We start from the raw sequence: 21333 nt of genomic DNA, 5'->3' as shown, positions 1-21333 counted from the left end.
GAACAAGTTTTGAAATGCTAATGTAGACAAGGCAGTCTAGACTTTAACACCATAGGGCTTAACACAACCCACTTAGCATGAGTTAAAGGCAGTGTGCCTTGTTTACATAAGACTTTTAAAAGGCGTTAATTGGAATGCGTTAACTGACATGTGCTAAAACAAACATTTTAACCCTAGCCTAGATAAGGCTTGTGCTATTTCATTCCTAGTAGTACCTGAGATGACCAACCAATATTCTCTGATGCACAAGATTCAATTACCCCTTTCTTGGCCTATGTAACTGAAAATATCATGCCATTCTCTAGCCCTTTTAATAGAGTACAAATCCTGAAGGCCATTCTGAGCCTTTACACAGGCAAAACTAACATTGGCTTCAGTAGAAATTCAGTCTACACATGCATATTGTTCAGAGGAATCATGTACGCTCGGTCAAATACACTAGATGACCTAATAGCTATTTCTCTGAATTACACTATTGACATTTGTGAAAAGATGCTAGTTTCTTAAGAATAAGAGACAGAACCATGAGTAAGGAGATGGGTTTTTACCTCAATAACGCATTGGTGATATACTGAGTACAGATCTGGTGTCCATATTTTTAAAATGATGTTGAAAAATTGGAAAGGGGCCAGAAAAGAGCCACAAAAATGATTTGAGGGCTGGAGAAAATGCTTTACAGTGAAAAGTCTTAAAGAGCTCAATTTATTTAATCAAAAAGAAGAGTGAGGGGTGACTTGATTAGAGTGCGTAAGTAAAGGCTCTTTAATCTAGCAGAGAAAGGCATAAGAGGAACAAGTGGCTGGAAACTGAAGCGAGACAAATTCCAATTAGAAATTAGACACAATTTTTTTAGGGTGAGGATGATTACCTGCTGGAACCGCCTACCAAGGGAAGTGGTGGATTCTCCAGCTCTTGATGGCTTTCTGGAATATATGCTTTATCCAAACTCAGGTTATGCTCTAGTGAAACACAAGTTACTGTGCTCAATACAGAGGTAAATGGGTGAAATTTAATGGCCTATGATATACAGGAGGTCAAACTAGTTGATCTTCTGCACTTAAATGCTATGAACATGAAAACATAAAAAGGAGAAGGAGCACTTACCAGCTGGAAGAAAGGAAAAATGCAGCAACCAGTTGCAAATTGGTTATATTAGAACTGGAGTGTGCTCTTTCTGCTGGATTTAAAGGACTAATACCCTCCCCACCGCAAGGCATGATGGGAAATCATTCCTATAAGAAGGCAAACCTATGCTAGCATCGGTAGTAGAGCTCAGGCACTTATGAGGGTAATTGCATGGATGTATCTAGGGGCATTATTATATTTTCTGACTGTCTGTCCCTTTCCTAATAGTTCCTAACATTCTGTTAGCCTTTTTGACTGAGGCTGTGAGTTGAACTGAAGTTTTCAGAGCACTGGCAAAAGTGACACTAAGAGCTCTTTCTTGTGTGGTAACTGTTAATATAGAACAGTGGTTCTCAAAGCTGGTCTGCTGCTTGTTCAGGGAAAGCCCCTGGCGGGCCGGGCTGGTTTGTTTACCTGCCGCATCCGCAGGTTCGGCCGAGGGGAAGGGTGGCCAGCACATCCCTCGGCCCGCGTTGCTTCCCGCAGCCCCCATTGGCCTGAAGTGGCAAACCGCGGCCAGTGGGAGCCGCGATTGGCTGAACCTGCGGACGCGGCAGGTAAACAAACCGGCCTGGCCCGCCAGGGGCTTTCCCTTAACAAGCGGCGGACCGGCTTTGAGAACTACTGATCTAGAACCCATCATTATATATGTGTAGTTGGGATTATTTTTTCCAATGTACATCACTTTTCACTTATCAATGCTGAATTTCATCTGCCATTTTCCTGTCCAATCACCCAGTTTAGTGAGATGCCTCTCTTTGCAGTCAGCTTTGGACTTAACTATTGAATAATTTTGTATCAGCTGCAAACTTTGCCACTTCCCCGTTCATTCCCTTTTGCAGATCATTGCTGAATATATTGAACAGCACAGGTCCCAATACAGATCCTGTGGGGCCCCCTCTGTTTACCTCGCTCCATTGTGAAAACGGACCATTTATTCTTACCCGTTGGTTCTTATCTTTTAAGCAGATATTGATCCATGAGAGGACCTTCCCTCTTATCCCATGACTGCTTACTTTGCTTAAGAGCATTTGGTGATGGACCTTGTGAAAAATCCAAGTACATTATGGGTATGAGTAAAATGCAGTTAAACGCCTGCAGCTGGCCCATGCCAGCTGACACAGGCTCACAGGGCTTGGACTGAGGGGCAGTTTATTTGCAGTGTAGACATTTGGGCTCAGGCTACAGCCCAGGCTCTTGGACCCTGCGAGGTGGGAAGGTCCCAGAGCCCAGGCCGCAGCCCAAGACTGAACATTTACACTGCACTTAAACAGCCCCTAAGCTCGAGCCCCATAGGCCAATCAGGCAGAGCAGTATTTGAACCGATGTCTCCCACATCCCAGTGAGTACTCAAACTATTAGGTATAAATTGGGGGGGAGGGATTCACCACCACTGTGACCCAAGTACCTCTTAATGCCAGCTGGCAAGGGGTTAACAGGAATGTCCTGATTCTGGTATGAACGTTCTGGTTGACCAAAGAATATCATGTGAGGTCTTAAATGGAAACTGCGAGGGAGGGGGTCACCCTGCTCATTGTTATTATTGTGAAATGTATGTACAGATACTATGGAAAGAGTTAGGTATATATATATACTGCAGATATGTTTGAAGGTCTGTATCAAGGCACAGGTGAAAAACAGGTTTCCCTCCGGGAAGGAGATAAGATCGGTATAGCTCTGTGGTGGGATGTAAATGAAGCATTGCAAGCTAAACATAACGAATGCCCATTTACATACAAAGTCAGATGTTAACAAAGAGCTCTGAAATCAAAGGGAAATAGCACATATGAAAAACAAACTTTGGAGGTTATCCTGTCTCTGAGTACAGACAACAAACTTTGGGGGTATATGTAGCCAGCCAAAAAGACCCCCCTCCCTCCGCCCATCCAGCACCTAGGAAGTAGATTCATAAAATAGATTCCTTGGGATCTCGGCCAACCTTGATTGAAAACATGGCAAAGGACTTTGGATGAGCTAATCTTCTTTAGGACGTTAACCGGCTTAGTCGCTAGAAAAGTGTGTTATGATGTTGTTTGATATGTAACCATTTGTTTCCAATATCCTTCCTATCTTCTGAGTCGCTAGACTTTGATAATACATTTTTTCTTGTTTGCACTATAAGTATAGCTCAGTGCTGTGGTGTTAAGCGACGTGCTGATCCTGAGCTGAATCTTACAATCTGGTCTGTATACTGGGCCTTTAGGAACAGAAAGCTTGTTAGTTCTGTGAGAAGCCAAAGGCAGGGGCCAGTTATCACAGGGGAACGCTTCAAAGGGACTCGGGGATTGGAGTGAACCTACTGGTAGCCTGCAAGACAAAGTAAGGGCTGGTGAAGCCCAGAAGAGAGTGCTTGAGGGGCTGGCAGTGTTAGGGAGCTGACACCCAACTAAGCACAAGCCACTGTCCCTCATGGTTTTGTGAGTGTGTGTGTGTGGGGGGGGAGGGGTCACAGGGTGACTCACAGTTCTGGGTACCCCAAGAACCATCACAATAACTTTCCTCTTTCCTCTGTGCTTTTTTATGAGAAAGGACTGACCTGGCTTAGCTGCCAAAGTCTAGGAGAGCGAGTTCATGGCTGAGAATGCTGAATGGAGGGAGTGTTCCAGCCGCAGTTAGGCACCTTAACTCCATTTGAGGAACATGGCATTTCCTATGGGCTAGCTTAAGCAGCAGCCCGTTCAGCTTGCTGATGTCTGTGAATCCCATTTTTAGGTGCTTAACTCTGCCCATGCATTGTACAGGAGCCTGGCTGCTTAGCTCAGGGTTGTGAATGCCACTAGGTGGCAGGGTGCCTAAAAGTTAGGCATTGCAATGCCAAAGTCCCCTTTGTGAAGCTAGCCTTTAGGGGACAAAATTAGGGCAATATAGGTATTCATCCCCACACTGTTGTGCACAATGAAAGAGAAAAAAAGCAGCTGTTATGCTACTGCATAGAAAATAGCTGGTAAAAGCCACATATGCAACAAGCTATCAGACAACTAGATGCATCTGTGACACTCCCATTTCAGGCATTAGAACAGAGGTGGGCAAACTACGGCCCACGGGCCAGATGTGGCCTGCGGGACCCTCCTGCCTGGCCCTTGAGCGCCCGGCCGGGAAGGCTAGCCCCCAGGCCCTTCCCCGCTGTTCCCTTACCCCCACCGCTGCGCGGGCAGCGCTCTGAGTGGCGGGGTTGCGCACTCCTGCCGAGCAGCGCGGCAGCGTGTCTGGCTCCGACTGGGCAGCGCAGCTGCCAGACATGCTGCTCTGAGCGGCATGGTAAGGGGGCCGGGGGGTTGGATAAGGGGCGGGGGGGCCCCGAGGGGCAGTCAGGGCACAGGGGGCGGTTAGATGGGGCGGAGGTTGTGGGGGGGCGGTCAGGGGATGGGGGGGGGGGTCTGGATAAGTGTGGGAGTCCCGGGGAGGCCTGTCAGGGGGCTGGGGTGTGGATAGGGGTCAGAGCAGTCAGGGGAATGGGAGCAGGGGGGTTGGATAGGGGGTGGGGTCCTGGGGGCAGTTAGGGGCGGGGGGGTCCTGGGAGGGGGCGGTTAGGGGACAAGGAGCGAGGGGGTTGAATGGGTCAGGGGTTCTGAGGGGGGACAGTCAGGGGGCGGGAAGTGGGAGCGGTTGGATAGGGGGCGGGGGCCAGGCTGTTTGGGGAGGCACAGCCTTCCCTACCCTGCCTTCCATACAGTTTTGCAACACCAACGTGGCCCTCGGGTCAAAAAGTTTGCCCACCCCTGCATTAGAAGGATAGTACACTTCTACCCCGATATAACGCTGTCCTCGGGAGCCCAAAAATCTTATCTCATTATAGGTGAAACCGCGTTATATCGAACTTGCTTTGATCCGCTGGAGCGTGCAGCCCCGCCCCCTCGTAGCGCTGCTTTACCGCGTTATATCCAAATTCGTGTTATATCGGGTCACGTTATATCGGGGTAGAGGTGTATATGATAAATAAGCACCAGTCATACAGCTGACCAGGGATATTAATGGAAGTACAAAAAGATCAGCACCGGGCATTTTTACTATAGAAATCTTTATGCTCAAAACTATTAAAGGGAAAAAATTTACATGACTACAGTTTCGAGTTAAATACTCTCAAATGCTTTTACATAAGTGTTTTCAGCTTTAGACTGCATAAAATTTACTGTACATGAAAACCAAATGTAGTGTGGCTTTGTATGGGATGTTCACTAAATCTGAGCCTAGCTATTCCTAAGTGAGTATGATGGTATGGGAATTGAGAATATGCAAGTTTAGTCTGAGATACACAATTGGGTTTCACTATGTGCAACAGCGCATGAGTTTACATTAGAAAAAAAAATTGTGGCAGGGGATAATACAGTTTTCAGTAAACAACAATACTTTGTTAGTGTAAAATGCACTTCATTTTAAAGTGTGCACTTTCTACTCTGCCTCCAGTACCAAGGATAACATTCACACTTGCACACAGGGCTGGCACAAAGCATATTTATAACGTAAGATCTCAAGTGGGATGTAGTTCACCTACTGGCCCTCTCTGTAGGGTTGAATTTCACTATGGAGCGTGTGCTAAGTGTTGTAGTAAATCCAAATACATGGCTAAACATGTGAACTTTTGCAGAACATAAAATACAACTTTCTACTGTAGAACATCTGCAATTTACTTCTGAGGCTGGTGCCCCAAACGGCAAGTAAATTGCACTATGTGGTACCATTGTATTTTTATTATATAAGAACTGGCAGATATAACAAACTTTCATATGCATTATTCATACATCTGTTCGTGCAAGTGCAGAAAGAATTGACGTTTGGATTAGAGTAGTTAAGTTTCATGACCATTACGAGTTTATATTTACTAGACTCACCTGAGTCACTTGCCTTAATACTGTAACTTTAGCAACTGTAAGTGTACATTCTCTAAAACACATTTGCATATTTCAGTGGAGAGTAGAATTTTCTCTGACAATATATCTGCTGATTCTGTTTTTCTTTTCCATACAAATAATATTTAATTTAGTATTTATGTATTACAATCCTACAACAGATGCTGATTATCCAGAGCAGTAGTTGCTAACAAACATATATGGTAGTTTCTTTATGGCTAACTATATTTGACTCAATTATTTATTGGAATCAAGCAATGAAAATGATCTCAGCATATATCTACAACTGGATACTTCCTGAATCTGTTGTACTTTGTCACATTTGTTGTTGTAGATTACAAGGGTCAGAGATTTTGAGCTCTTTTGAGATCGATTTTAACCACTTCAGTCACAGCCTCTTCTTCTGCCCATTTAGGGCCATGGTTTTGAGAGGACTTTCCTACCGTTTATATAGCTCTGCACGAAAGCATGTTGTATAGCAGTGGATCTTCAAGGCATCTCTCTCGCGATGTGATTTCTGCAGTATTCTCCTTACTTGAGTTTTATGTACGTGCACATTGTGCAATACACACACACACATAGTGCAAGGCCTCATGCTGGCTTCTAAATACTGTGAATTTTAAAGCAGATTCCAAAAATGGTAATGAGGAAAAAATCCCTACTTTTCTATTTGAATATTTAAGGGGTACCACCAAATGTGAATTCCTTAGTTCCTTATGCGGCTGACAGCGCAAAAGGATTGACCAGGACTGGAGTTAGAAAGAGTGACTAATTGGTTGCATTGTAGCTGCCCAGCAAAACACAGCAAAATGTGAAATTTATGTCTTTGCTTTTGTTTGTTTAAATACCTTGCTGCTTGGCTCGATATGTTTAAAACAAAATGAAATCTGTTCAGTTTGTAAAAGCACAATCTTCACCTTGGAGATTCCTCTGGTGCTAATTTTAATTCCTTTGATTTAAGCTAATATTACAGTCTCTTCTTTGATACAGTACTCAATACATTTCATCAGGAGGCTTGTAATACAGGTCTGTCGCATCTTACACGCATTTAACATGCGCGATTTCAGCTTTACGTGGTCGGCAAAAAAAAAAGAGAAAAATATCAATTTTAATACTGTACCTGTAGTGTGGGTGATTCTGCCTGCCATTACACTCAATGTAATTTTGACTATAGGCGATTTTCGCTTTACGCGCTGACTGTGGAACGTAACCCCAGCGTAAGATGCGACAGACCTGTAGCTGGTTTTGGTGGAAGGAGGGCAAACACGAACAGACACCTTTTGGATTTGTAACAATTCAGAAACATCAGAAGAACAACTTGTAAAAACAATATGGTAGAAGTCATATTTATTGAAAAAAAATTAATATATTTGCTATAAAATCCTTAACAGTAATGAACTGAATATTTATTTTGATGCATAAACCTGAATGTTACATACCAAATACAATACAGTAACACTGGTTTCCTTTTTATTTACATATTTATGAAAATTGATATGCAATCCATGTTAAAGGAACTTATAATGAAGAATAGTTACATTAGAAAAATAATATTCTTGATAAAGCATTCTCGAGAAGTCCAATCACATTTTCAGGCCTCTTTCAATAAGGCAAAAATCCCTGGAACAGCATATAACTTAATTTACAAAAGACAATAACTGTTCAGACACATCTTCAAGTTTTCTTTTGGTATAATTTTTCTCACTGTACAATTACTTACTTAACGGAAAGACTTTCAGGAACATAACGTAATGATTTCTGCTATATATTACATATACATTGCTGTAGCTTAGCAACCATAACTAGGCAATCTTTTCCCTTATCCATTTGCTCAGTGAGCTATTCTTAGATGTAGCACGTTAATATCTTGACATCGTTTTGACTGTGGTATCTTTCTTCAGTTTTCATAGGAAACAGATGTGTCACATTTTAAAATATTTTATATTTTTATTTTTAGGAACTGGTGCACAACCACATTTCCACTCACAAGAGAACGTCACAAATGTAACTAAAATTAGGCTTGGATAACTCTGAAAACGTACTTCTGTGTGCCAAAACCAAATTTCATACTTTAATACTTTGTAACCCTGCCATGCTTTAGGAATTCTTCTTCTGTATACTTCTTTACTATTCACAGTCAGGTAGTTTTAATTCCTTCAAAGGCACAAAACTTCCACCTCTTTTCCAATGTTGCTCCTACACCAGTGAACTCTTGTTTAAACATGCGTGGCAATCTCATCAAAAGCATTTCTATTTCATTTGCAGAGATCTGTGAAAGAGAGGGAAAAGCAAAACTACAGTGAGAAACAATTGGGTTATATTTAAGAAATAGGAAATGTAGAGAATACAGGTAGAAGAAACATTTTCTAGGTCAACTAAAAATCCCAGCATTTCTTTTTGGGAGTTTATAATATTTTATGGCATCTACAGATAGATCCATATTCCCACCATGGTATAGAATCATTGAAATGTAGGGCTGGAAGGGACCTCAGGAGGTCATCAAGTCCAGCTCCCTGCGCTGAGGCAGGACCAAGGAAACCTAGACCATCCCAGACAGGTGTTTATCCAACCTGTTCTTCAACTTCCAGTGAGGGGATTCCACCAGCCTATTCCAGAGCAAAACTACCCTTGTAGTTAGAAAGTTTTTCCGAATATCTAAATCTCCCTTGCTGCAGATTAAGCCCATTGCTTCTTGTCCTAGTTCAGTTGCCTCCTACTCCTTTTAGACATTTCTCAGAAATTCAATTCTGGAAGAAATTGCATCTGAAGAAGTGAGGTTCTTACCCACGAAAGCTTATGCTCCCAATACTTCTGTTAGTCTTAAAGGTGCCACGGGACCCTCTGTTGCTTTTTACAGATTCAGACTAACACGGCTACCCCTCTGATTCTGGAAGAAATGTTACTAGGGGTGGGGTTGGGGAAGGATAGGTTGTTCCCTTTGTACCATTGGGCCTGGAAGAGGAAGCACGAAGGGGTCTTGCATAGCCACCAGAGCTCCTGGAAGAGAATCCCACACAGTACACACGAGTTTAGCAGCTAGCCTGCCCTTAAAGACAATGCAGTCTACTGAACTGTCCACCATTGTTCCTCCCCCCGTCACATAAGCCCTCCTAATACCCCTAAATGGCTTATCTTCCCCAATGGGGTTTTGGACAGCACCTTGTTCATGGCCAGAAGGTAGGAGGAAGTGCATGGAATGCTCCCTACATTGCATGTGGAGAATCACCCATGCCCTGTAGTATTACCCCAAAACTATGCCATGGTAGCTATGACATACAGACACTGAATCTGATTCTGAGCTCACTTACCCTATTTATACATCACTAACTGCAGTTATTTCTGATGTGCACAGGTGGAAGTGAGAACAAAATCAACCATATTATCAGCTTGTTTGCAGAAATGCTCTAAGATGCAGTAGAACAGTAGATACATGCTAATCAGGCAGCTTTATAGTCTTTATTATGGGACTGTCCTATAAATAAACCCTACAGCTTTGTACTAAATTAATGGTATGCTAGTGGTCAGACCTTTTGTTAACATTAACTCCATACATCTGAATCTCCTGACGCTAACACAAATGTAAATCCCCTGCAGCATGGGTCTTGCTTTTTGTACCTGAACTGGCATTATAAAAGAACAACAATACATAGGTGCTGACTCCGTGGGTGCTCTAGGGCTGGAGAACCCATGGGGAAACATTAGCGGGTGCTTAGCACCCACCAGCAGCCAAGCTCTCCCTGCTCCCTCCCCCTCCTTGCCTCCTCCTCCCCCGACTGTGCCGCATTCCCGCTCCTCCACCTATCTCCCAGGGCTTTCTGTCTGGCCTCCGCCAAACAGCTGTTGGCAGCGCTTTGGACTTTCCAGGAGGGACGGGGGAGGAGCGGGGACACGGCACACTCAGGGGAGGAGGCGGAGAAGAGGCGGGGCAGGGACGGGGACTTGGGGGAAGGGAGTGGAATGGGGGCAGGGTGAGGGTAGTGCAGGGGCGGGAGGAGGCGGGGAAGGGTGTGGCCATGGGCGGGGGGCACCCACCGGGCAAACAGGAAGTCGGTGCCTATGGAATAATATATAACCAGAAGATATACCATTGCTAGGCTGTTATCATTGCATAACATTTGCTTTAGTCTCTCTAAGAAGTGTATATACTTTAATTGGTCTTGAGGTTTAGCACTCTAATTTTCTTGAAAAAAACCTAAAATATTAGTTTTATTTTTTGGTTTCCATATTTATGATTAAAATAAGATAAACAAAGGCTCCCTTGATAAAGGTTTGGTCAGGCACTTTCAGCTAAGCTAAAATGTAGATGCAGTATTTAAAATAGTTTACTTCATAAACTATGGATTAAATTTAGCAGGTAACCATTAAGGGCCAGATTGCACTGAACCCTATGTGGGGCTGCAAGGGATGTGTGAGGACAGGGCCACAGTCCTGGTCCCTGAGCCCCCTTGAGCACAAGGACTTTACAAGGCCAATGGTCACAGTGGGGCAGGGCCTTCTCCACACTGGCAAGAGGAGCTGGTGTGATCCTGTATGAAATATGACGATTTATATCATTAATATTGCCACTGTTAGACAATTGCACCAAATGGTATTCAAAATGTGTCATGTAAGGTACCAATGGAAAGGTTACAATTTATCAAATATGATTATCCTGTTTGTATGCATGTATCATCTTAGTCAATATTCATAACGTTAGACACAATGTACCAGTATTTCAAATATGTTTGCTCCTACAGTAACACCCAGAAGTTAGTTTACATCCAGTCTAGCCAGCACATTGTGAATAGCCCATTCAAGTTGATGGCCCATCAAAGAACACTTAACTCTCACAATGGGCCATAGAAGAAGCTCCTTCCCACCCTGTGAGCCTTCCTGTGGACACTTTAGCCAGAATATGGGTAATGGCTGCTCCTATAAGTCATCAAAGCATGCAAGGGCGTGTGACTTGCTCATATGACCCTGGCCTCCATCTTGTGCCTGTAATTTTCCACAAACTAAGACTGAGACCAGTCCCTCCACGTGGAAGAAGGTATAAAGGACCCTGAAAGCATCACCATTTTGTTTCTTTCCTGCTCTGATCTTTGGACTATGCATTTACACTAAAAGGAGCATATTGACTATAGACTGAGGACCTTCCAGTCGTTTGGAAGTTCCAAGAGACTTTACAAGCCAGCAATCTGTAACATCACTGCTACAAACCTGATCTAAGAACGTTGCAATGATTGTATGTATATGATTTCTTTGATCATTTTAACTCTCTCCTCTTTCCTCTCATAAATAAGCCATTAGTTATTAGATACTAAGGGTATGTCTACACTACGGGATTACTCCGAATTTACAGAATTCGATTTTTGGCAACCGATTGTATAAAGTCGAGTGCATGCGGCCACACTAAGCACATTAATTTTACGGTGTGCGTCCATGTACCGAGGCTAGTGTCGACTTCTGGAGCGTTACACTGTGGGTAGCTATCCCATAGTTCCCGCAGTCTCCCCCGCCCGTTGGAATTCTGGGTTGAGATCCCAAGGCCTGATGGGGCAAAAAACATTGTTGCTGGTGGTTTTGGGTACAGCCTAACCCCTCCCTCCATGAAAGCAACAGCAGACAACCGTTTCGCGCCTTTTTTCCTGGGTGAACACTGCAGACACCATACCACGGCAAGCATGGAGCCCGCTCAGCTCAAGACAGCAGTCATGAACATTGTAAATACCTCCCGCATTATTGTGCAGTTTATGCTGAACCAGGACCTGAAAAACCAGGCGAGGAGGAGGGGGCGACGACAGCGCGGCAACGAGAGTGATGAGGACATGGACACAGAATTCTCTCAAACCGCGGGCCCCGGCGCTTTGGAGATCATGTTGTTAATGGGGCAGGTTCTAGCCATTGAACGCCGATTCTGGGCCCGGAAAACAAGCACAGACTGGTGGGACCACATAGTGTTGCAGGTGTGGGACGATTCCCAGTGGCTGCAAAACTTTCGCATGCATAAGGGCACTTTCATGGAACTTTGTGACTTGCTTTCCCCTGCCCTGAAGCGCCAGAATACCAAGATGAGAGCAGCCCTCACAGTTGAGAAGCGAGTGGCAATAGCCCTGTGGAAGCTTGCAACGCCAGACAGCTACCGGTCAGTCGGGAATCAATGTGGAGTGGGCAAATCTACTGTGGGGGCTGCTGTGATGCAAGTAGCCAAAGCAATCACTGAGCTGCTGCTACCAAAGGTAGTGACTCTGGGAAATGTGCAGGTCATAGTGGATGGCTTTGCTGCAACGGGATTCCCTAAGTGTGGTGGGGCAATAGATGGAACCCATATCCCTATCTTGGCACCAGAGCACCAGGGCAGCCAGTACATAAACCGCAAGGGGTACTTTTCAATGGTGCTGCAAGCACTGGTGGATCACAAGGGACGTTTCACCAACATCAATGTGGGATGGCCGGGAAGGGTTCATGACGCTCGCATCTTCAGGAACACTAATCTGTTTAAACGGCTGCAGCAAGGGATTTACTTCCCAGACCAGAAAATAACCGTTGGGGATGTTGAAATGCCTATAGTTATCCTTGGGGACCCAGCCTACCCCTTAATGCCATGGCTCATGAAGCCATACACAGGCAGCCTGGACAGTAGTCAGGAGCTGTTCAACTACAGGCTGAGAAAGTGCAGCATGGTGGTAGAATGTGCATTTGGACGTTTAAAGGGTTGCTGGCGCACGTTACTGACTCGCTCAGACCTCAGCCAAACCAATATTCCCATTGTTATTGCTGCTTGCTGTGTGCTCCACAATCTCTGTGAGAGTAAGGGGGAGACCTTTATGGCGGGGTGGGAGGCTGAGGCAAATCGCCTGGCCGCTGATTAAGCGCAGCCAGACACCAGGGCGATTAGAAGAGCACACCCGGAAGCGCTGCGCATCAGAGAAGCTTTGAAAACCAGTTTCATGACTGGCCAGGCTACGGTGTGAAAGTTCTGTTTGTTTCTCCTTGATGAAAACCCGCCCCCTTGATTGACTCATTCTCTGTAAGAAACCCACCCTCCCCCTTCGATCACAGCTTGCTTTCAAAGGAAATAAAGTCACTATCGTTTAAAAATCATGTATTCTTTATTAATTGATTATAAAAAGAGGGAGAGAACTGACAAGGTAGCCCGGGTGGGGTTTGGGAGGAGGATAGGAGGGAAGGAAAAGGCCACTAAAAAAGTTCAAAATAATGACAGCTTTTTGCTTGGGCTGTCCACTGGGGTGGAGTGGAAGGGTGCACGGAACCTCCCTCCCACCCCCCCGCATTCTTACACGTCTGGGTGAGGAGGCTATGGAACATGGTGAGGGGGGAGGGCGGTTATACAGGGGCTGCAGCGGCACTCTGTGATCCTGAAGCTCCACCAGATGCCGGAGCATGTCCGTTTGCTCACATAGCATCCCCAGCGTTGCATCCCACCACCTCTCATCTCAAGCGTCTCTCCTCTCCTCACGTTGGTCCCTCATGTCCTCACGTTGGTCCCTCCTGTCCTCACTTTCACTGGCATCTTTCCTGTACTTTGATACCGTGTCCTTCCACTCATTCAGATGAGCTCTTTCATTGCGGGTCGATTCCATGATTTCAGAGAACATTTAGTCTCGCGTCCGTTTCCCCCCCCGCCTTATCTGAGATAGCCTTCGGGACGGAGGAGGGAGGCTTGAAAAATTTGCAGCTGCGGGAGGGAGGGAAAAAAGGGAGAGAAGTATTTAAAAAGATACATTTTACAGAACAATGCTTATACTCTTTCACGGTGAACAACACTATTCACATTACATAGCACATGTGATTTCGGTACAAGGTCACATTTTGCATCTTAATATTGAGTGCCTGCGGCTTTGGTGTTAGAGATCACAGATGCAGGTCCGGGCAACAGAATTCGGCTTGCATGCGGCCATGGTAAGCCATTGTCTTTCGGCTTCTGCAGCCTTCCTAAAAGCAGCACCCTCCTTTCCCACATACCAAGCAAAGCCCGTTGAGTGCTGCGGTTTTCCTGTTAATGTGCAGCAGCAGAAACCAAACTACCCCCCCATCCAATTCTCTGGGATGATCGCTTTACCCCTAGCTAGCCAAATGCGAAAAGCTCAGCACCAATGATCCCCCTCACCCCCCGCTTAGCAAACTGCAGGGAAGGATTTCTTTTCAGCCACATCAAACAGCGCAGTAGGAACGGCCACCTCTGTCCCCTTCAGTAAATTCCCGTATTTCAACCAGGTTACCATGAACGATATCACTCTCCTGAGGATAACACAGCGAGATAAAGAACGGATGTTGCTTGAATGCCAGCAAACACCGGGACCATACGCTGCCAGGCTTTGTCATGCAATGATACCAGATTACTTGCTACTAGCATGGAGTGGTCAAGTGTCCTACCATGGAGGACGGAATAAGGCTGCACTGCTCAGAAACCTTCTGCAAAGGCTTTTGGAGTACCTCCAGGAAAGCTTCATGGAGATGTCCCTGGAGGATTTCCGCTCCATCCCCAGACACGTTAACAGACTTTTCCAGTAGCTGTACTGGCCGCGAATGCATCCCAAGTCCTCAGGGCAAATTAATCATTAAAAAACGCTTGCTTTTAAACTATGTTTTATATTTACAAAGGTACACTCACCAGAGGTCCCTTCCATGGCCTCATTGTCTGGGATACTGCCTTGGGAGGGTTGGGAGGGTACTTCAGTCAGGCTGAGAAAAAGATCCTGGCTGTTGGGGAGAACGGAGAACGGAGTGCTGTGTGCTCTCCGCAAGCTCATCCTCCTCCTCCTCTTCCCCGTCCGCAGAATCCTCAGGCATGTCTGAGATTACCCCCTCCTCAGAATCCATGGTCAGAGGTGGGGTAGTGGTGGCAGCCCCCCCTAGAATTGCATGCAGCTCAGCATAGAAGCGGCATGTCTGCGGCTCTGACCCGGACCTTCCGTTTGCTTCTTTGGTTTTCTGGTAGGCTTGTCTGAGCTCCTTAACTTTCACGTGGCACTGTAGTGAGTCCCTATTGTGGCCTCTCTCCATCATGCCCTTGGAGATTTTTTCAAACGTTTTGGCATTTCATCTTTTGGAACGTAGTTCTGCTAGCACGGAATCCTCTCCCCATATAGCGATCAGATCCAGTACCTCCCGTACGGTCCATGCTGGAGCTCTTTTTCGATTCTTGGACTGCATGGTTACCTGTGCTGATGAGCTCTGCGTGATCACCTGTGCCCTCCACGCTGGGCAAACAGGAAATGAAATTCAAAAGTTCGCGGGGCTTTTCCTGTCTACCTGGCCAGTGCATCCGACTTCAGATTGCTGTCTAGAGCAGTCACAATGGTGCACTGTGGGATAGCTCCCGGAGGCCAATACCATCAAATTGCGGCCACACTAACCCTAATTCGAAATGGCAATGTCGATTTCGGCGCTACTCCCCTCGTTGGGGAGGAGTACAGAAATCGATTTTAAGAGCCCTTTATGTCGGAGTAAATGGCTTTGTCGTGTGGATGGGTGCAGGGTTAATTCGATTTAACGCTGCTAAATTCGACCTAAACTCATAGTGTAGACCAGGCCTAAAGGATTGGCAACAGCATGATTATTGGGTAAGATCTGAGTTATAGACTGACCTGGCTATGTGGCTGATCTCTTGGGATTAGAGGACCCTATATGTGATTAAATTGGTTTTCAGTAACCACTCATCATAGAGTCCAGTGTCTGGGTGGTGAAACAAGGGCTGGAATGCCTAAGGAGACTGCATTTCTGACTTCTTGTTAACCAGTGTGGTGAGACAGAAGTTTACTTTTGTTACTGGCTTGGTATAATCTAATAATAGAATAACCACCAGTTTGGGGTGAGCCTGCCCTGTTTCTCAGCGGTTTGTCCCGAACCTGGCATTCTCAGCTGTGACCCACTGAGGCACAGTGCAGGTTAAGAGCTCCATGGTACGCTGCCTGAGGATTCGGCAGCAGCCCCAGAGCTGTAGGAGACATTGTTTCTGCCTCCATGTCACTCAAAGTCTTTGTACATTTGGAGAGCTATGTGAGCTGGTCACCTCAGTCAAGTTTCTAGTTGGAAAGATGGGCCCATCATCACCCAAAAAACAAAAATCACCACCACGGTGGCACCCTTGCAGAATCAGCAAAGAGACCAAAAACAGAATGACCATGGAAACTGAACCACCATCTTGGTCCGACAGGTGTCTATTCTGGGTCAGCGGTAAGGCACACGGTATGGGAGAAAATAACATTTGAATAGACAAGGATAATTAATAAGATAAATATGCATTTTTAAAAAGTGAAAATGGGCCAAAATAAACTAAAATTACATTAGAATAGTGAAGTGCAATATAAATTCAGGTTGTTTCCCTCAGATACCACCAATAAAATAGAGGCCGTAAGAATGGCCATATTGGGTCAGACCAATAGTCCATCTAGCCCAGTATCCTGTCTTCTGACAGTGGCCAATGCCAGATGCTTCATAGGGAATGAACAGAACATGGCAATTTATTGAGTGAACCATCCCATCGTCCAGTCCCAGCTTCTGGCACTCAAATAACTGGGACTCTCAAAACCTGCCATCTCCGTGATCACTCTGCTTGTATTCTGTACCCCTTCCTCCCACCATTTGTCTTTGACTTTTTAGATTGTAAACTCCTTGTGTGCAGTGGTTGTGTCTTCCTGTGCATTTGTTCAGCATTTAGCCCAAAGGAGCTTGAATACTCACTGGGGCCTCTGGACACTATCATAATACAAAAAATAACTGGGAAGTACTGCTGCTGCTTCCTGTGCAATAGATTTGTTATTCACGGCAGTATCCTCCAGTTACGTGGACAACAGTTTTATTACAAATCTGTTTACTAACACTACTAGCATACTACTATGGTAGTATTTTTCATTTTCACAGCACTTTACCAACAGGAAGTACACTAATTAAGCCTAACACCACCACCCCAGCAAGATAAGAAAATATTAGCCATGCCTCTTTAGTTTTCCAAAGGGGAAACTGAGGCAGAGCGTTTAAGTGATTTGCAGAAAAGTGCCAGAGAGACTCAGTGTCAGGGCCAATCAATCTACAGCCAAAAAGAAATCTGTTACATATTTTTCTTACTTCTCATAAGAGTAATTGCTAGCAGGTTACTTTTGTGTAACGTGTGAGTTGCACAGCGAGACTGCAGCCAACCCGGGTACTATGACATTATCATTCCTGCTTCGGTAGTAATGACAAGGTATCCATGGAAAGTAAATGAAATTAATCTCTGAGATTATATCTCTGGATCCCGTTATTAAAAAGTAATTTGCTACTACTGTCAGTCACTTCAGAAATAAACTCATCCGGCCAAATCCTGCAGTCCACATTTATTATTTGGCACTGATGTAGCCCTGCAAATTTAAACAGCACTTTACAGAAAGGGAGAGAGATCAAGCTCCATTCCATGAGGAGTTTACAACCTAAGTGTCTGACCCTGTGAATGCTCCCAGTGAAGTCAATGAAACAATTTGTGTGAGTAAAGGTTGCAGCACTGGGCCTGAATTAAACACAGGACATTATTCCAACAGGAAGTAGGAGATGGAAAAGAGGCATAAGGGGTACAACAAATAGCAGTCTGAACTCTGGTATGTGGCACATGGAGCCTGTATTTTAAATATTGTTAATTAAGCAGGAGTGGCCAACCCCGGGAGAGGACAGCAGCTGAAACCTAATCAAAAGCAGTTGGTATTACAAAGGGATATGAAAGATGAGTGAGGACGCTTGGCTGACTGGCAGAGCAAGTACATGCCAGAGATTGGGAACAGCATGAAAAGAGGCACAAAAGCTCGAGTGGGAGAAGATATGGAGCATCAGAGCACAGCATAAGATGAGGAGTGTGGGGAAAAGAAGGGGCTGAGATCTAAGTGCCTTGGAAGTCAGGACCAGGAATTTGAACTCGATACAGAAAGAAACATGTCATCACTCGGATTTGTACAACTCTGCAGTGAAAACACAGCCACCCAGTACCCACTGTTACCCAGCCCTATCCTGCACCCACCTCTTTCAGGACAAGAGAAAAACGATGGGCTGTGATGCGCTGACAAACAGGCTGTTATGGCAGGAAGCGACTTCCAAAGGCTCAGGGCCCTGCCAGCTGCCCTTTCTCTCTCACACTAATGGGGTTCTAGCTAAAGCATCTCACTAGTCTCAGCTATGGCGCTATCTTGCATGGAGTCCACGAAAGGGTTCTAGGGAGGGGTGGCATAGTCAGAGCAGAAGAAAAGGAACATTATCTTGGCTACAGTCTGAATGTTAGATAAATTGAAGAGGGGAGATTCCAAGAGGACAGGAAGTGGGAGGTTATTGCAGTCAGTTGAAGTCAATAGTATAAGGAGTGCAGGCTTTGACCCACAATATGTAACTAGTTACTTGTATCTCAACAACCCGCTATGCAAATCATTGTTAAGTGCCTAATGTCTGCTTATATTTTATAGCCACACCAGGGCCAGTATTTAACTCCTTACTTCAGAAGGAAAGGGATTATTTAGAACCAAGTTATACTGACCAGAGGAAGAGATAATAGGAACATGAATTTCACTAGACTTATTTAATCAGACTTTTGTTGCATTGACACACGGGGGAGGGATAGCTCAGTGGTTTGAGCATTGGCCTGCTAAACCCAGGGTTGTAAATTCAGTCCTTAAGGGGGTCATTTAGGGATCTGAGGTAAAAATCTGTCTGGGGATTGGTCCTGCTTTGAGCAGGGGGTTGGATTAGATGACCTCCTGAGGTCCCTTCCAAACCCTGACATTCTATGATTCTATGCCTGTGTCATAGAATCATTCTATGACACAGGCATCACCACATTTAGCCAATGAGCAAAGAATATTTTTCATAAGCACAGTGTCGATTATGTGGTATGGGGATGGGATGAAGTGAGAAGAGAGACAGTGTATTATCTAGCTTACTGTAGTCTCTTCCCCTGGTCCATCTGCATGCTATAGCCTGAAGTAGTGACCACTTCTATGGCTCCTCTGATAGGGCCTGCAGCCGTTAGTGCTTTACACTCCACTCTCCATTTGTACTGCACAATTATTGCTCCAATGTGCAGAGGGCTCACTGAGCGACGTATCAAGAGCATTCTCAGCTCTGAGGGGCAGCATCGGGGTAAGGTGAGGGGCGCATAGTAGGGTACAAGGCTCTCTAAGAGGCACGGTCCCAAGAAATGGTCTCTGTCTGGCCATCCTCTCTCCTTTTGGTGGCCAGAGCTAAACCTACATCTTAATTTATTTCCTACAAATTACATGAAGTAAATAAGAATCATATTTCCTAGAATCAGCATGGTAGTCTTTGCCATTTAATACAACAGCCTTCCTTGCCACAAAAGCACAGCGAAATAATGAAAGGCAAAAGACCTCAGGTACATGTGCGCAACATAATTTGCGAATGAATGAAGACTGCAAACCCCCAAGCCCCACATCCCATTATCTCTCTAATGGAAACTCATGCCGAGTTTAACATGCAGTAAAGAACAAAACAAAAGTTCTATAAAGAAACCAGACTTTGATTAACGTTTTTTACCCTAGAGTCCAGCTGCTGCATGTAAGACCAAAGGTATTCTATATTGGCACCGAAAGGATGCACATGAAGAAATGTAGATATGATACCTGTATTAAAACAAACACACAAGGTATTGAAATTACCTGAGTCAATATATCATATGTCTAAACACAGTAATTCTGAATAAGTCATTGCAAGTTTTTCAGTCTGAGTTACGATTCTTATATTTCTTACACAGTTCAATAAACAAAAGAGAACAGCACATTTTTAACACAGCCATAGTAACACGGTAAACACAATCGCTCATCTTCAGGAATGACAGCAGTTAGCAAGTAAGTGACCAAGATAATATACAGATGAATAAAGGGATTTCTAAACAAAGACTTGCTGGAAGCATTTCAATTACCTATTTTATGCTTGATTTACCAATATGTAATAGTAGATATTGGAATGGAAAAATTATTGCTTTTTCCCCTTCAGTGGAAGCTCTGTTGTGAAAACGTTTCATATGAACTGTGTTAGAAACTGCAGTGCCTTGAATTTTTCTAATAATTATGTTGTTGCTAGTTATGATAAGTGTTTAATCCATATTACCCCTAAGTGCTGCTGAGAGAAGCACAAATCCTTCTTGACATATTTACTTATTTTTTTTCCTTAAAAGGGAGCAAGCTCTGTCTTTCTTCATTGCAATTTACAAGATCATGTTGAAAGGTCTGGGAATAAAGGGCTGAGGAGGAGTCAGATTCTAAATCTAGAGTTTTTTTTCCTGTAGTGGAAATCAAGTGTCAGCATAATAGGGACGAATCGAGAAAGCAGGCTGTTGGATGTCAGCATTGCTATTAAAAGCATTATCCCATTTCTCCTTCTCTACAAGAACAATGAGCATATGTAATGGTCATCAGCATGCATGTCACTAACTATTTGCTGAGAGTTGAACAGTAAGATTCAAAGATATTTTCAGCTCCCTTTGGTTGAGTTTCTTAACTAATAAACCTTAAGGGGCGGTTCTTTATTTTTAAGGCATAAACAGAGTAAGAGCAAAATGCTTACAAATTACAAAAATGGGTCACTGTATCTTGTGAATTGCAGGCCACTCTGCTGGTCCTGATACTGACTGAAATAGAATCACCTTTAAGTTTCAGCTTTTCCCAAACACTGGCAACAGTAGAAAAAGATAAGTAAAGCTTAACTCATTTTACATCTTTCCTTTTCCTCTTTCAGATTTCCAGTTATGTTTGCAAATTCTTGTCCTGATCCTGCAAAGACTTACTTATATAGCGAGTCATCCCATGGAAATCAATGGAACTAGCCGTCCAGTGTATAAACATAAGCACATGTGTAAATCTTTGCAGGATCAAGGTCTCTGTCAATAATTGCAGAACTGGGCCCAAACTAAATACCACTAAACTTTGACTGGAGCCATTGGAAATCCAAACCTGTATTCAGTCCTCAGTTTGCTAATGGCACCATCTTTGTTATAGATTGAACCAAAACTTCAGCTCCAAACACCTCTGTTTTGGAGTATTCAAAATCCAGATCTGATTTCTGTACCTATGGCCCATCTTTAATTAATGTAAAGGAAATAAAAGGCTGCTTGAAAATATGCTTCTAATTATTGACTAGAGATGCATGATACCAACTTAGTAACTCAGCTTTTCTTAAGTGAATTTTAGTGCTTGTGAAATATTGACAATTCTAGAGAATGGGCAGCTATAGGGCAAAGTCTCCTCTTACCAATCACCAATGTGCCTCATCCCTAATCTTGAAGGGAAAGAGTAACGTTGGATTTCCATGCCCGTGCAGTCCTTGGTTCCCATTAAGACCACCAGTTCTGATGATGGTTGTCTGATGTGGACATATGACCATTAAG

At 44.4% G+C, this 21333-nt stretch overlaps 1 protein-coding gene across 2 annotated transcripts in view; it reads right to left on the bottom strand.

The window, feature by feature from the left end:
• Positions 1-7312: 7312 nt before the first annotated feature.
• The window catches only part of LOC113405086 (ecto-NOX disulfide-thiol exchanger 1), a 487391-nt gene continuing 473370 nt past the window's right edge, over positions 7313-21333 (bottom strand). For both annotated transcript variants that reach the window (XM_026654602.1, XM_026654624.1), the window contains 2 exons: positions 19485-19570; positions 7313-8241 (listed from right to left, as the gene is read on the bottom strand). In XM_026654602.1, the coding sequence (XP_026510387.1) occupies positions 8110-8241; positions 19485-19570 (218 nt within the window). In that variant the 3' untranslated portion in view covers positions 7313-8109. The remainder of the gene's footprint in view (positions 8242-19484; positions 19571-21333) is intronic.

Source organism: Terrapene carolina, unplaced genomic scaffold, assembly GCF_002925995.2.
Source record: "Terrapene carolina triunguis isolate 2854851 unplaced genomic scaffold, T_m_triunguis-2.0 Scaffold18, whole genome shotgun sequence".
Classification (NCBI taxonomy): Eukaryota; Metazoa; Chordata; order Testudines; family Emydidae; genus Terrapene; species Terrapene triunguis.
Note: the sequence above shows the minus strand (reverse complement) of the source record. Positions and strands in the feature narration are given on the sequence as shown.